The 16,629-nt window shown below is 33.7% G+C and overlaps 1 protein-coding gene across 1 annotated transcript; it reads left to right on the top strand.

Annotated features, from left to right (window-relative positions):
* Nucleotides 1-3,113: 3,113 nt before the first annotated feature.
* On the top strand, nucleotides 3,114-6,234 carry LOC122195619 (uncharacterized). The gene is made up of 4 exons (XM_052766652.1): nucleotides 3,114-4,550; nucleotides 4,625-5,091; nucleotides 5,170-5,621; nucleotides 5,702-6,234. Exons 1-4 carry the CDS (start codon nucleotides 3,114-3,116, stop codon nucleotides 6,232-6,234), a joined length of 2,889 nt encoding a protein of 962 aa, XP_052622612.1.
* Nucleotides 6,235-16,629: the final 10,395 nt, after the last annotated feature.

The raw sequence follows: 16,629 nt of genomic DNA, 5'->3' as shown, positions 1-16,629 counted from the left end.
TGTGATGTTTTGAAACCATACGGACATGATCTATTAATTTTTCAAAAGTTGGATCCTATTATGACGACCAAACGATAGTGACCAATGAGCATTTCAGTAATTTACTTTATTTTATTTTAACATGGCGGTCAGATCATTGTTGTCTCTTTACATACATTTAGAAGTCGTTAATGCCAAGTACCAACTAAGCATTGCTTGCTCGGTTACATCAACTATGTACGAAGTTTCAGTCATTGTTTGAAAAGGGCTATCCTGAGGTACGTACTATAACAGTACAAAATATCCATATATCAAAGAAGTATGTAAAGAAGTATATGAAGATTGAAATAACTATAGACACATTTTTGTACAGATACGTTTCTCCTACCTACAACGGAGGATACTTTCACATTGTTGTTTTTTTCCTTTTTTTTTTTTTTTTTTAATCTCACTGGCATCTTTACAAGACCGTAATAATCAAAGTACTATTACAAGATCTAGACATTTCCTTGTAGGGATCGCTCTTGAATCATATTGAAAAGTTCACCATATATATAGATCCGTGTATATATACACATCTGTGTAATTACAAAAATCACCCATTTGTAACTTCTCAAACATCCTTGCAATCTCTGACATTGCCCTTCAGATTTTCTAAAAAGATTAACTCCAACTACATATGGGTATTTTTAGATTAACAAGAATTATTCAAGCTAAGAAGATTTTCAGACGTATGCTTTCAAGTTCGACTCACAAGGCAGATGTACCAAAAGGGTGTTTTGTCATTTATGTTGGTGAAGATAAGAAAAAGAAGCGTGTCATTGTCCCATTGTCATACCTGAAGCATCCTTCGTTTTTGAACTTGCTAATGCGGGCAGAAGAAGAGTATGGTTTTGATCATCGTATGGGAGGCCTCACAATCCCATGTAGAGAAGACACTTTCCAAACCATAGTTAACAAGGAATTAATAAGCTATTCAATGATTCAGAAACATTGCTTTCTGCTTAATTAAATTCATATTACATAGGCATTCATTTTACAACTTGCACCAAAAAGCACGTTTATTTTTGGAATGAAGAGAGAAGTTGGCAAAACAAGAATCAATTGTTGTTGGTAGTGGCAAAGTAGTTAATGTTCATGAAATTGATACAATATCCATACCATCTTAGATTTCAATTCTTCCTATTTCAGAATTTTGTTCCCTAGACCTCAGGTCTAAGCAGAAGCAATATAAATTCAAGTTCAATGGAAGATGGTGAAATCCATCTATAAAAGAGAGGCAGAACAATCTTAGAGAAGACATGGACAGACAGATAGATCGAGAGGTAGATTCATAGATAGCTAGGAAATAAAGAAACTAAGAGCGTGATGATCTCTCTTTATAGATCGAATTTAGGATCTGAAGAAGTAGCTTAACAGCTATTTCAGAGCCTATATTTTATTGTGATTCAACAACATATATCTACCACGAAGTAGGATTCTATGAGCTTTAATTTAAGATAAATGTTACGTAACAAGCATTGTTCGGGGAATAAAGGTTTTGAAAAGTTACTCCCTCAGTTCGAAAAAAAAAAGTCAGCATGACGTGTACCATTAGCTAGGGTTTTTGTTTGAACAACAATAAGGGTTTTTATTTGGGTACTACTATTAATACCCTTTTTTCCTACCACTACCCTTTCAATCATTATTTATGATATCCAATTTGATATCAAATACTTTTATAGCAGCTTTTTGTAGTATTTTAACCAATCCATATACAATGTATTCTTTTAACACATTAAATAATGTATCATCCAAATAATAAGAATATTAGCCAATTCATGTGATGCTTCACCTGTGCTGTTTAGAAGACTATGTAGGACATTTCCAGTGAAAATTTACACTAAAGTTATACAATAATAAATCTATAAATTACTTTTACAAAAAATGAATAGAAATTTTTAACATTAATCAAAACAATGTTTTTAACTTAATACAGTCACCGGTTAAAACAAACCACAATCATCAAACAATTGTCGGTCACCTTTTACAGCTACTAACCACTGTCGTTGGACACCTCCTGTCGGATTCTACTAGAAAGATCCACATAGTGAACGAGAGAGACACCGCCTTCAACCCACTGTAGGGTAACCACCGTTGCCGGCCACCACCGTCGGGAGTTACCGGGAAGAAAGAGAGAGGGATAGAGAGAGAACAACGCGAACCACCGATCTTATTGATGTTCACCGTCGGAGAAGACCACCGTCGGACAAGGATGATAAAGACACCATCATGAGAAAGACCGTCGTCGAAGCGTCGGAGCAATGGCCGGAAATCGCCTCGTCGCCTTAAGAAAGACCTGAAAAAAGAGAAGCCGTCGGAAATTGCATTTGACTCTCCATCTTAGCGGCTGAGTTTTATTTGCTAGGGTTTAAAATACCCCATCAATTTAACGATACTTTATTTTAAACCTGAATTTATACCTTTTATACTTTATGCATTACTTATTTATTTTGATAAATTATTTTCTAATAACACACATAAAAGTCATCTTAGAAAGTTACTGGTAAATATTTTTTCTTAAATTATATATTTGTTGCATTTAGTTTTTTATATAAAAAATAGGATGCAAGTTAACTTGTTAATATGGTTTATCGCAAAGTTTATTCCTTGCCAATCATATATTAAACAAAATTTAATAATCATTTTTTATTTTTATCTAATAATTATAAATAAATATATAATCATTATAGGTAAAAAATGTTAAATTATTAACTAATCATTTTAACCATTTAAAAAAAAGTTATTATAAACGTTAGGGGTTACTATTAGAAACTAGGGAAAATGACTTGTAAGGGTAACGATGTTTTACCCGTGTTCACATTATACCATTCATGTTTTTTTTTTTTAACAAAAAATACCATTAAAATGTGTTTCCTGTACATATTTAACCATTGGTAACCGGATACAATAGGTATCCCGGTTTTTTCTTTATTTTTTTTTAAAAAAAAATTATGTGGAAAATACGTGGCTCACCCCTGTCTCAATTAAACACCCTCACCCTCAATTAAACACTCTCAAAGCTCAATTAAACACCCTCATACCAAGATCGTTGTGTAGGGTTTTCTCAGTCGAAGGTTTCTTTGAGATCGATCATGGCTGGTCCGTCTAATACAAAAGGATCAACTTACATTCAAATAGATGTTCATTACGATGGAATGTTTTCCCCCATTCCTCATCTTATATACTACTTGAATCAAAAAACATCAATTACAGATGTCGATTTTGGTGGATTAAATTTCAAGGAGTTCATTTATGTTCTTGAGGATGTCACAAAGGGGAAGTGTCCTGTTGTCTACTACTGTCTTGGGCATAAGTCAATGCGTGATGGGTTGACACCACTGAAAAATGATGATGACTACAGGAGGTTTCTTGATGCTGCACATGGTAACGAAGGAAAGATTAATGTATATATTGATCACTACAACGATTCGGTGCTTGACTGGATAGAGGAAGAAAAGGAAGAAAAAGGTGTTGATAGTGAAAGCTCTGATGAAGATAAAGACTCGGTCATGTCTGATGCTCTATCTGTTGATCATGAACCCGATGAAGAGGTAATACCATTGACTAAATCCGATGATCCCTTTCTTAACTATATTAGTGTTGTCCCTAGAGATGATTTTGTTGATGAGGATGATGATTCAGATAATGGAACCAAAGAAGCCCCGATTTATCCTTTTCATGACACAACTCAGAAATGGGATACAATGCAACCCATCCTTGGTATGAGGTTTTGTAACCCTCAAGAACTTAAACAACTTGTCTCAAACTATGCAGTAGCAAACGGTTATAACCTTTGGTATGAAAAAAATGATAAAACTAGGTTGCTAGTCAGGTGTTGTAAAACTAGTGAAGGAAAGGCAGCATGTCCTTTTAGACTATGGGCTACTTGGATGAGCAATGAAAAGTCATTCCAAATTAAGTCCTTAATTAATGAGCATAACTGTGCTAGTACCTTCAAGTTTGGGTCAGTTGTTACTTACTCATGGATAGGGAAACATTTTGTTAATGATATTTTAGAAAATCCCAAAATGAGTTGCAGGGAAATGAGGGATAAAGTTGGGGAAAATTTCAATGTGAAGGTTAGTCTTGGACAATGCAGGAATGCAAAGAAGTTTGCACTTAATGAGATCGAAGGCAGTTTGAACACACATTATGAAAAATTATGGAGTTATGGAGCTGAGATATTAAGAGCTAATCCAGGGTCAACAGTGAAAATTGGGACGGATACAATGCCTGATTCCACAATTTATTTTTCTAGGATGTATGTTTGTATCAAAGGTGTAAAGGATGGTTGGATTGAAGGATGCAGGAGAGTTATAGGTGTAGATGGTTGCTTTTTAAAAGGTATTTGCAGAGGTGAGCTTCTTTCAGCTGTAGGTAGAGACGCTAACAACCATATTTACCCCATTGCTTGGGCAGTAGTTGCAGTTGAGAACAAAGAAACTTGGAAGTGGTTTCTAAGCTTACTACTTAAGGACATTAACATGGGAAATGGGGCAGGATTAACCTTACTTTCTGACCAACACAAGGTATTTATCCTAACTGTTTTTTAATTGGTTACTGCTCTATTTATCTTAATGTTATGTTTATCTTGCATGTTTAGGGTCTTATTGAGGCTGTTAAAGAAAGAGTACCATATGCTAAGCATAGGCAATGTGCTAGGCACGTGTATGCTAATTTCAAGAAAAAATTTAAGGGTGCTGCATATAGGAAGCTTTTTTGGAGGGCTGCAAAGGCCACAACTGTGCAAAGGTTTGAAGGTATAATGAAAGAGATTAGGGTGATTGATGTACAAGCATATGATCACTTGATGGAAAAAGATCCAAAATCCTGGTCTAGGGCTTTTTTTGTATTGGACAGGTCTTGTGGTGCCATTGAGAATGGTATTTGTGAATCTTTTAATGCTGCAATTGTGCATGCTAGGAAAAAGCCGATTATAGCAATGTTAGAGGAAATTAGGAGGTTTGTGATGGATAGGATGTATTGTAAAAGATTGAAGGGGCAGAAATGGAATCTAGCCATATGTCCATCTATTAGAAAGAAAATAGTGGACAAGAGGAAACATCTAAGGTATATATACTTTATTTTATAGGTATTGGCATGTAATTCCCAAGTACTAATTTTATACTATATTCCTTTATTTTATAGGTATTGGTATGTAATTCCCAGTGGAGTGCAACAATTTGAGGTGAGGTCAGTACATGAGGTTTATGCTGTGTACTTGAACCAAAGAACATGTGCATGTAGAGGATGGCAACTAAGTGGAATACCATGTGTACATGCCATGGCTGCTATTAGTTATCTAAATGAGAATGTGGAAGACTATGTGGCAACTTGGTTCACAACAGAAATGTTTGGAAATTGCTATAAGTATACAATTAATCCTATAAATGGAAGTGAAATGTGGCCATCTTGGGAAGGTCAACCTATGTTGCCCCCGAAACGTAAAAGATTACCTGGCAGACCTAAAGTCAACAGGAAGAAGGCTGCTTCAAAAAAAGAAGGTCGACATACTATTAGCAAGAAAGGGGCTATTACAAAATGCAGCATCTGTAGAGAACCAGGACACAACAAAATAACATGTCCACTGTCCAAAGAAGGTTTTTTTTCATATCAAGTATCATTCATTTACAAAAAATTATAAGTATTATCTATTAATGCATTATAAACTTTACTGTAGGACCAAGTACTAAAGCCAAAAAGAAGAAGGGTAAACATGTTCCTGATGTTGAGGATGAGTCTGAATTTGAGATTGAAGAGATGGCTGAAGTTGAAGATGAGTATGAATCTAAGTCTGAATCTGAGATTGAAGAGCTGGCTGAAAATGTTGATGAACCTGATCAGGGTCAAGTTGATGAAGTTGCTGTTGAACCTGCTATTGAAGCTGCTGTTGAACCTGCTGTGGAAGCTGCTATTGAAGCTGCTGTTGAAGCTGTTGTTGAACCTGATCAGGAACAAGTTCATGAACCTGATCAGGAACAAGTTCATGAACCTGTTGTTGAGCATGAATTGGAACAAATTGTTGTTGAACCTATAATTGAAGATGTTGAGGAACCTGCTGCACAACCTGTTGTTGAAGTTGAACAAAGAGCACAACCATTAAAGAGGAAAACGAAATACTCAGAGAGGATCACTGAAGTGGCATTAAGGAGGGTGGTCATCACCAAGGATGGATGTGGTTTAAGTGTGAATAAACCTGTTACACTGGAATGATTCCCTTTGATGTAAATTTGCACATTAAAAACTGTGCTTTTGTTTGTTTAGGGCAGAAATTACTATGCTTGTCTTTTGCATAAAAACTATGCTTGTCTTTTGATGTAAATCTGCACATTAAAAATTGTGCTTTTGTTTGTTATTACCCCTTAAATATAATCTACATCGTTTAATGTTGCTTTTACATAGGATTCCTTCTTTTTGACCATTATGCCCTTCATATTATTTTTTACCATTATTCACATTAAATCATATTCAAACATAAGATTCTGCAAAGTTGTTTGCAAAGTTGCTTTTACATAAGATTCTTTTTGACCATTATGCTCTTAGGATTCCTTCATTTTGACCATTATGCCCTTCTGCACATTAATGGGTAAAATTCTGCAAAGTTGTTTGTACAGGGGTAAAATTCTGCACATTATTTATTACCCTAACAAGACAATGCATGAATGCTCATTCAATGTTGTTTGTACTTAAGATTAAATCATATTCAAACTTAAGAATGTACATCAGTCAATTTAGCAACAACAAAACATGTTCATTCAATCATATTCAGCAAAACAACCATAATATCCGATTACAATTTGACATTTATGCCCTTAAAAGTGATACTACAAACAACATAAACAAAACAATTACATATGTTTTGAGACTGCTAATTTTCCTAATTATCTTATTAAATTCTTCATCTGTCTTCTTTTTGTAAATATTGAAATCATGGTCCATAATTGCAATCCTCACTTCACAAGATTGTGCCCTCACTTCACAGGATTGTGCTCCCACTTCATCTCTTTTCTTCTTGTTGACTGTATCTTCTTCATTAACCCATTCCCAGAATTTGCATTTAATTTCTGGGTTATCCTAAAACAAATATACGAAAATTATTGAAAAGACATTACTACATATAGATTAAACCCGACATACCGTTGAATTAGGGCAAACCCTAAACTCTTTTCCAGGATTATCTTTGGTCGTTGAAGTCCAGATACGAGAAGGGTAGCCACAATCACAGGGATTTGCAAAATCAAGTTTCGATTTTGACTTGATTTTCTTCGATCTGGTGCTGGAGTTGTACGTAGAGGAGGAAGCCATGGATTTGAGAAAGCTGTTACAGTCTTGAAGAGTGAAGAAGAAATCATGCTTTGAGAGTGTTTAATTGAGGGTGAGGGTGTTTAATTGAGACAGGGGTGAGCCACGTATTTTCCACATAATTTTTTTTTTAAAAAATAAAGAAAAAACCGGGATACCTATTGTATCCGGTTACCAATGGTTAAATATGTACAAGAAACACATTTTAATGGTATTTTTTGTTAAAAAAAAACATGAATGGTATAATGTGAACACGGGTAAAACATCATTACCCTTATAAGTCATTTTCCCTAGAAACTAAAGGGGTGTAAATAACCTCAACCTTTTATTTTTACACTCGCTCACTCCGGTCTAACTTTAGACTATAAGAACTAAAAATTCAAACTCCAATAAATAGTGTCAGTCATTTTCCATCTGGCCACGTCTCACCTATCATATATAGCCTTTTGCACCTGTATTAAAAATATTCATTTTCCCTATATTTTTTACTTATCTTTTTTTCAAAATCTTATTTGTAAAAGTTTTAAATCAAGCCATCCATCCATCTTAGATATTGTTATATGGGTAGCTTTTTTATTTTATTTTATTATTATATAATAATTAAACAAAATTATAAAACATATTTTGTAAAGTTCTATAATTTTCATTTTTTTAATTGAAATTTATTAACTCAAGAAAAAATGAATAAATTTATGGGGGTTATGTTTTCACTTTATATATATTTTTTAACTCAAACAAAAACTTCTTTACCTTTATTACATATTAAATAAAATTATATATCTCAAAAAAGCAATTAATATAGATGCCTTATTTATATATATATATATATATATATATATATATATATATATATATATATATATATATTAGTCACTCAGTTTTAATATAAAAGGCTACGTCTTTTTATATTTTTTTACAAAAACTTACTTGTCACTAATTAAGATAGAAGGTTTTTCTTTTTTTTTTTTTTATATAAAATATACTAACAAAGAAAAGTTAAAGTTGCTTAAAAGAAAATTAATATAGAAGGCTTATATTAATTTATATTAGAATAGAAAGTTAAAGTCCCTCAAAAAAAATTATCCTAATTTTCAACAACATATTTTTTTTTTAATTTTTTTAGATTTAGATACATCAACTTATATAAATATATGAGAGAGAAAAAGAAATAAAAATCAATGTTTTTTCAGTTTTATATATATGAAAGAGAAAGAGAGACGTGAACCTATTATTTTTTTTTTTTAGTTTTAGAATATATATATATATATATATATATATATATATATATATATATATATATATATATATATAGAGAGAGAGAGAGAGAGAGAGAGAGAGATAGATAGATAGAGAGTAAGGAAAAAGTAAGAGAGAGAAATAAAATTTTAAAATGTATGCTAGAGTAGGTGTAGGATGGAGTGTCTACAACACCACCCCAACAATAATTAAAGGCTAGCAATTAAAGTAGCAAAAGCCAAGGAAAAAAAAAGAACAATTACATGGTTCAAGATTACAATTTAGAGATAGCCATGTTTGGCAAGTCCTCCATCATAACCAGTAAAGTTTGTACCTTCTTCACCTGCTAGATACCCACTCAAAAGCTGTAGACACCGCTGATTCAATACGTTTTTGTGTCAATGAAAACTGTATCATTACAGAACCGCAATAGGACCCCTAAAACGGTCTATGCAGCCCCATCAAAATAGATTTTCATAATAGTTGGGAAGTTGGAAAAACAAGCAACAACGCACACCACCTTCCCATCCAGCATTTGGGGTAAAGAATTCCCCCACCATCTTTTCACCTTGTTGTACAGGTAAGCTGCAACATCGCAGTAAGTAAATGTATGATCTTCAGACTCCACTTCCTATAAACAAAATGGGCAAAGAAACCTTTCTATGTCGATCCCCGATTAAGAAGGTTTAAACGAGTAGGTAATCTCCTTTGACCAAGTCTTGAAGTGAAAATATTGTCTTTAACAGTGATCCACTTCTTCCATCCAATCAACCACGAACAAACATTTTTCTATAATTTTTCTAAGTAAGGAAACGATGAATAAACCCATCTATTGTAAACACCCAACACCAACACCAACTATCTGAATTATTTAAAATAGGACATGTGATAGAAGATAGAATAGCCAACAAGTCATCATTTGTTCTTCCTTGCTCTATCTTAATAACCCAATGACACATCCTTCTACCATCTATGAACAAATGAAAAAAAATCTTGCTAGAGTTTTATTATTGAATAATAATAGATAGCACTAATATAAATGAATGGGAAAGACAATATAAATAGGAAAACAAATTAGGTTAAACCTAGCTATAGGGCTAAAAGGGCCGAAAAAAATGACCAAATAACTTTATTATGCTAACATCCCCCCTCAAACTCATAATGAGACTAAAATAAACATTGTGAGTTTGTTAGTCCTCTGCTGAAATTGGTGACGAGTGACATGACAATCAACCTTAATATGTTTTGTCCACTCATTAAACACCAATTTCTTGGCAATCATTCTCACAGTCTCATTGTCACAGTGCAAAGGAGTAGACTGGGAAATATGAACACCCATGTATGCAAGAAGCCATCGTAGCCACACAAATTTGTAGTAGCAACAACCATAACTCGATACTTAGATTTTGTACATGATCAAGAGACTGCATCTTTTTCATAGACTTGCATGAAATCAATGAATCTCCAAGAAAGATACAATAACCAGTAGTAGACTTGCGATCCTAAACATTGATATCCTAATCAACATCACTATAGGCACACAACTCAAGAGAATAAGTGTAAGGAAATGCCATACTTTGAAGCTGAGGGACATGAAGATATCTCAAAATACAAAGAACAACTCCCCGATAAATAGTGGAAGGAGTAGTGACAAACTGGCTAACCCTATGGTCTGCATGAGCAATATATGACCTAGTAGTGGTAAGATAGTCGGAGACCCCTATAATGGTACGATAAAGTCTTGGATCTGACACGGGAACACCGTCAGTTGGAGAATACTTGGCATTACTCTGTAGAGGGGTATCATTTGTTTTGTTATCTGGAAGTTGTGCGTGTTTAATCAAATTTGAGATATACCTTATCTGAGATAAAAGATAACCTTTTGGAGATTGTGTAACTTGAATCCCCAAGAAATAAGATAGTAGAACCATGTCTTTCATAGCAAAACGGTTTACCAAATCATGGTTCAAGGACTCTATACCATTATGACCATCGCTTTAACGCCCACAAGTTGGGGCTAGATGATTTCAGTTTTTATAATAAAAATTATTCATTTTACTATAAATTAAATCCACAAATATGATAATTTTTAGTTTCACGCGTTATAAGATTATAATAGACCTTTTATTACCAAACGATAAAACTAATGTTTTCTGTGGAGGATTGTTTAGTATAAATAATCTTGATAAAATTGTAGTAGTCGTGATGATGATTCTGTAGGTATAAGGAACACTTAAACCCGATTTCATATGAAGTATGATTGTCTGAAGTTTCACGATGAAACCGACACAACTATGCACGTCATAAAAACTGAGTCAGAAATAAATTGCTTATTAGCCTAAGTAATCTGAACGAAATTCGTAGTAATCATAAAAGCGAACTCGTGCATATGGAGAACGTCAACATTTGATTTCATATGAGGAAATTATGATTTTTCGAAGTTTCATTATAGTAGTGTGCGACACAGAAACCGAATTTTAAATCGGTCGATTGTTAGGCAAAATGATCCAAAACGAAAGTCGTATGAAAGAGTTATGATTTTAATATAGACTTTAACGGTCTAAGTCTATTAAAAATATAAATTTATAAATAAAATGAGAATTAGCCGACTGATCTAAATAAAAGTTGTAGTGATCGTCGATAACTACACGTGGATATAAAGAACGCCATAAATGGAGCTTGTATGAAGAAAATATAAATTTAAATTTTTTTGAAAATTCACTCGTGCATAGGAGAGGCACGATGCATGCTTCTAGAAGTCGTAGGTGTGGACTAGCGAAAAGATGCCACATGTCACGAGGAGGGAGGCTGACCACGCCAGGGCCCGACATGAACATGGTCCGGCATGGTGAAGGAGGCCGACCACGCCAGGGCCCGACGTGAACATGGTCCGGCACGGTGTGCACACTCGAATTTTTCCTTATAAATACCCCCACAGCCCAAAATTTCTTAGCTTTTAGGCTATTTAACTAAACTCTGGAAGATCGGAGAGTCCGAATAGTGGAAGCTCTTGAGTCGAAGTTCTGCCAGTGAAATTTATGACTTTTCGCTAGAAAATCTTTGTAAGTAAAGCAGAACTTACCTTAATTGAAGTGTAACTTATATTTATATTCATAGTCGTTCTTATGCAACTATAATTATGATATATTAGTAATTCCCTGTCATAGTAATGATTGATCTTCTTACGGTGGTGATGTCTAGGCTTGATTTAGTGAGTTATTTAAAGTTGGATTTCCAAACAGTGTACTCTGTATACCAAACGAACCTTGAACCAATATGATCTTACTTGGTTCGTCCTTATCAGCTATATATTAGTAAACATTAGGATTGTTGAGAAATCTAGACTATCACTAGTCATAAGGAATATAGGACTATCACTTAGTGATATTCATACGTAGGTCATATCAAAGGAAAAGCTAAAGTGTTAGGCGAAACGTTTCTCAAATCTTAAGTCATCTGCTTTTAACAAGTGAGTGGATAGTTACTTCCATCATACACAAAGATATAAATTATTTACATAATTTTTATCGTATATGTATTATTATACTTATAATATATTGGGTAGTGGCAGGTGATGAGAGACGGCACATGATGAGGGTGATGGATGATGAGAGATGACAAATGATGTGGGTGATGGGTGATGGGAGATGACAAATGATGAGGGTGTGGGTGACGAGAGATGATAGATGAAAGTGATGATAATAGGACACCAGTTTATCTATACTATTTTACTAACGATGTAGTAATCTAATAGAGTATAGATGTTAACCACAAACTATTCTAAACATTCTAGTGGAATAAAGGCAAGTTCGCAACATGTTGATGATGAACTACATGTTCATATGATGTACTCTATTCCTTACTGATATGTATTATGGATGAATCCCCGATGAAGTAATGTCTACTCGATGTTCGTGATGATCCTTAGGATATGTCCTTGGAGATGAATATCGAAGAAAACAGGGATGGGCAATTGGGTTAAATGATTGATGTGAAATAGAAAAATTAAAAAATAAATACTCCCTCCGTCCCAAACTTAATGTCCACATTTGACTTTTAAAGTCTTTCCATGTCAACTTTGACCATGAATAACTTTATTTGTGTTATATAATTTTTGATGAAACTTATACCAATGAAAATACATTTAAAAACAATCTATTTATATCTTGCATAAAAAATTATATAACTAAAAGTAAATTATTTAAGGTCAAAGTTGAAAAAAAGAAACTTAAAAAGTAAACGTGGACAATAATTTTGGGATAGAAGGAGTATTATTTTGGGTTGAAAAACCTATGTACTCACCAGATTTCCTAGCCTGACCCATTCAGTTTGTTTGTATGATTACAAAGGTATATGAATAATGACGTTTGGACCTAATAAGGCATTCGATGAGATGTAGGCCATTAGTCTAATAAGACGATTAATATAAAAAGATATTGCAACGCCCGTAAAGTTTATGCTTATGTTTCTTATATCAGTTATGACATCCCAAACTTTTAATAATCAATGAAAAACATTTCTTCATAAATACTTTTTATGGGACAAATTCAGCAATATAAAGAATAATCTATTTCAAAATAAGCATAAATAAAAGGTCTTTTCGGGTCATGACAATTGGGATGTCACAATCACTAGTAATATGAAAGATCAGTATGCCCAACAGTGATTATAGAATGATATTGCTAATGACATATGATCCTATAGGGTCACACCTTATAGCAAGTTAGTACTGATTGATTATTTATTAAAGTAATTCCGATTATAATAAATATGAACACTTGTATTTAATTGGAAAAATATTATTTTATGAAAATAATATTTTAGCAACTTATTGGAAATTATTGTTTATAAGAAATAATAATAAAGAGGATAATAACTCATTACATTTAATCACATAGTATGATTTAAATGTTATGTACAACTTTTTTGGAACTTAGAGTAACCACTTAGTTGGGACTTGACTAGCTAGTTACAAGATTGAGTAAAGATCACACTACTCCTCATATTCGTCACATATGGCCAAATATAATGAAGCTAGTGGAGAAATGACTGTGGTGTTTGTTTACCCTCCATTCCATGCTTGTAAGGAAGAGCATACCCTTTAACTTGTGAGCCTTGATTTTTTTACACATTAGTGGATATTTAAAGGAGACTTTCCTAGTGAAAGAGGTTGATCTTTTTGCACAAAAGTACTCTTTAATGGCTGCCATATTTTCGTAAATATGAAACTTAAATTTAAGGTTTATTTTGTATAAATCTTAAAGCTTAAGAACAACATATATACAAGTGAAGACTAGCATCTTTGGTAGTTGATTCTCGCTTGGTGGATACATTATACAAAACTTCTTCTTTGGTTTTTAATGTCATCTTCATCAACTTGCTAATTGGCAAAATGAATCAAAGTCTTCAAAGGTTGTAAACTCTTTCTTTTCTACTGTTGTTTTGATTTTCCTAATATTTTCAAAAGGATTATTGGTGGGTAAAATAGTTTTAGTTTATTAAAATCTAAAATTGCTTCTGTTGCTAATCACGTCACTTTTGACACTTTAATTAGATATTTTTTGAATAAAACCCAATAATTGGTATCAATGCCATTTTTGCAAGCGTGGTTATATTATTTGATAATATGTTATTATAATTGCTTTTGGAAAACATGGATGATTTTCTTTTTGTATGAAAATCCCTTATATTTTCTATGACATCTTTATAATTGTTTTTTTTGATGTAACAAACGTTCACATGCATTTTTTTCACCAAAAGTTGATTTAGAAAAACATATATTTGTTGTACATAATTTTGAGTATATGAATGTGCATGATGTGCATAAACTAACCATGGGTCTCTAGTGAATGTGTTTGTGTTGATTTGTTAAAATTGTTGTAGTATTTATTTATTCATATGGTAAGTAAGGATTAAATAGATAGTTTTGATTTTGTTTATTTTATTAGTATTAGATTAGTTTTAGAAATAGTTTATTTATATATAAATGTAACAAAAATGAAGATGGTGGCCATTCTGAAGTTCAAAAGTTTATAAAATTGATTTTATTAAAATTTCAAAAACTTTATGTACCTTCACAAAAATTACTATGTAAAAATTTCATTTTTAAAACTAACAGAAACAACATTCATTCATTTCAAAATCCATCAAAATGTGATAATGTATAAAATAGTTATTAGAGTACAAATCATATCATAAAATACGAAATGCTAGTGGATGCTGTGTGATCATGCCAGACATTCCGTTTTGAACTGGAAGTACTTGAAACCATAAACATAAAATTGTACTTACACAACTTAGTGAGTTTCCCCCAAAATACCCCATATCAAACTTACATAATAGCTTGAAACTAAAACTCGATCTATTTCACCCCCTTCGATATCTTTCAATCGGTACTAGGTCTATTTCACTCCTTTCAATATCTTAAAACTAATACTTTCAACCGGTACTGGGTCTATTTGAACCCCTTTCATATCTTTCAACCGGTACTGAGTCTATTTCACCCCTACAACTAAGCATACAATCATATCAGCAAGAATCACAAAGATAACAAACACGACCAGACATATCAACAAGGATCACAAAAAACAATTATCGTCCTTCCAACATAATCTAGTGGGCTGACATTGGTGCCTTCAACCCATGAGTACAGTGAAGAGACTCACTTAACAAACGATGATCAACTACTATTGCTCCTACTAGCACGAATATAGATGCTACAAACCACCTATACAACCATACAAACTACAACCTTAGCTTCCCTTCAAAAACTAGGTCTTTGAACAAAAGTCAACGTAAGTAAAAAAATCTAAGTCAACGGTCAAGGTTGTCCGTCCACGTCGTGGCCATCCTTGGCCATGTCGTGGCCTTCGAACGACAAAACATACATGTTTTCCCCAGTTAGGGATGTAAATGGGACGGGTTTGGAGCGGGGTTGACCATCCCTGTCCCCATCCCCGAGTGTCTAACCTTGTCCCCATCCCCATCCCCATCCCCGAAGGATGCGGGGAATCAAATCCGCTCCCCTTTTTATTTTGGGCTTTCCCCCAGCCCATTCCCGAATCATCCTCAACCCATCCCCAATCTATCAACATAATAAACTCAACTTACAGTCTTACACAAAAAACCAAGTTTAATAAGTGATCAAAACCATATGCCATAAACAGATTCTGTTTACATCAATCATAAAGTTTAACAAGTGTCAAAACAAATAGTGTCGATTTGGTATACAGATCGACAAACAAACTGACGACTGATGAACTCTTGGAATTGAGAACATAATTTGGTATATGGACTCTATCTCTAATGGTCTAACATAGATCAATTCGTTTTAGTGGACTTAATTCGAATTCATTTAATGATCGATATACTAATATTATATATATATATATATATATATATATATATATATATATATATATATATATACACACACACACATGCACACACTTATAGTAATCAAAGTGGGGGCGGTGTGGGTTGGTGATTGTTATAATGGGGATCCCCGGCCCTGTACCCGATACCCATTTTAGCGGGGAATACCCGTCCCCAATTGGGGCGGGTCAACCCGGTCGGGTGGAATTTCCATCCCTATCCCCAGTCGCCATGCCACGGCAACCTAGGCCAGGATCTGAGCACTGGCTTCAAAGTGTCGTAATGGGGTAATCTGAATCCTCCAATCCTAGAGGTTCCAAGGTCCATATCTGATCATTTTTATGGTCTAAATGGATAAAGTTTCCAACTTTATCCCTTGAGACCCACAAAGAGGTCTAGATCTCAGGTCTATAGTCTATAAAGCATAACTATGGCATGGACTTAATTAAGAAGCACTTAATCCCTTAAGTCTCAGGCCCATTTGCTTGACAAGAGCTTATGATACTAACACCATCCTAAAGTTAGGTGCTTTTTAGGCATGTATGTCCAATGCATGTCTTGGACTTAACTTAGGTTAAAATAGGGGTTTATGTCCAAAATCGTATGCATGGCACAAACAACCCACTAAACATCAGATCCAAATCATAAACTACTCCAAATGATCCAAAGATTCATAAAGTTGTAACCTTTATGAAA

Source organism: Lactuca sativa, chromosome 8 (assembly GCF_002870075.4).
Source record: "Lactuca sativa cultivar Salinas chromosome 8, Lsat_Salinas_v11, whole genome shotgun sequence".
Taxonomy (NCBI): Eukaryota; Viridiplantae; Streptophyta; class Magnoliopsida; order Asterales; family Asteraceae; genus Lactuca; species Lactuca sativa.
This window is presented reverse-complemented; position numbering and strand designations above follow the sequence as displayed.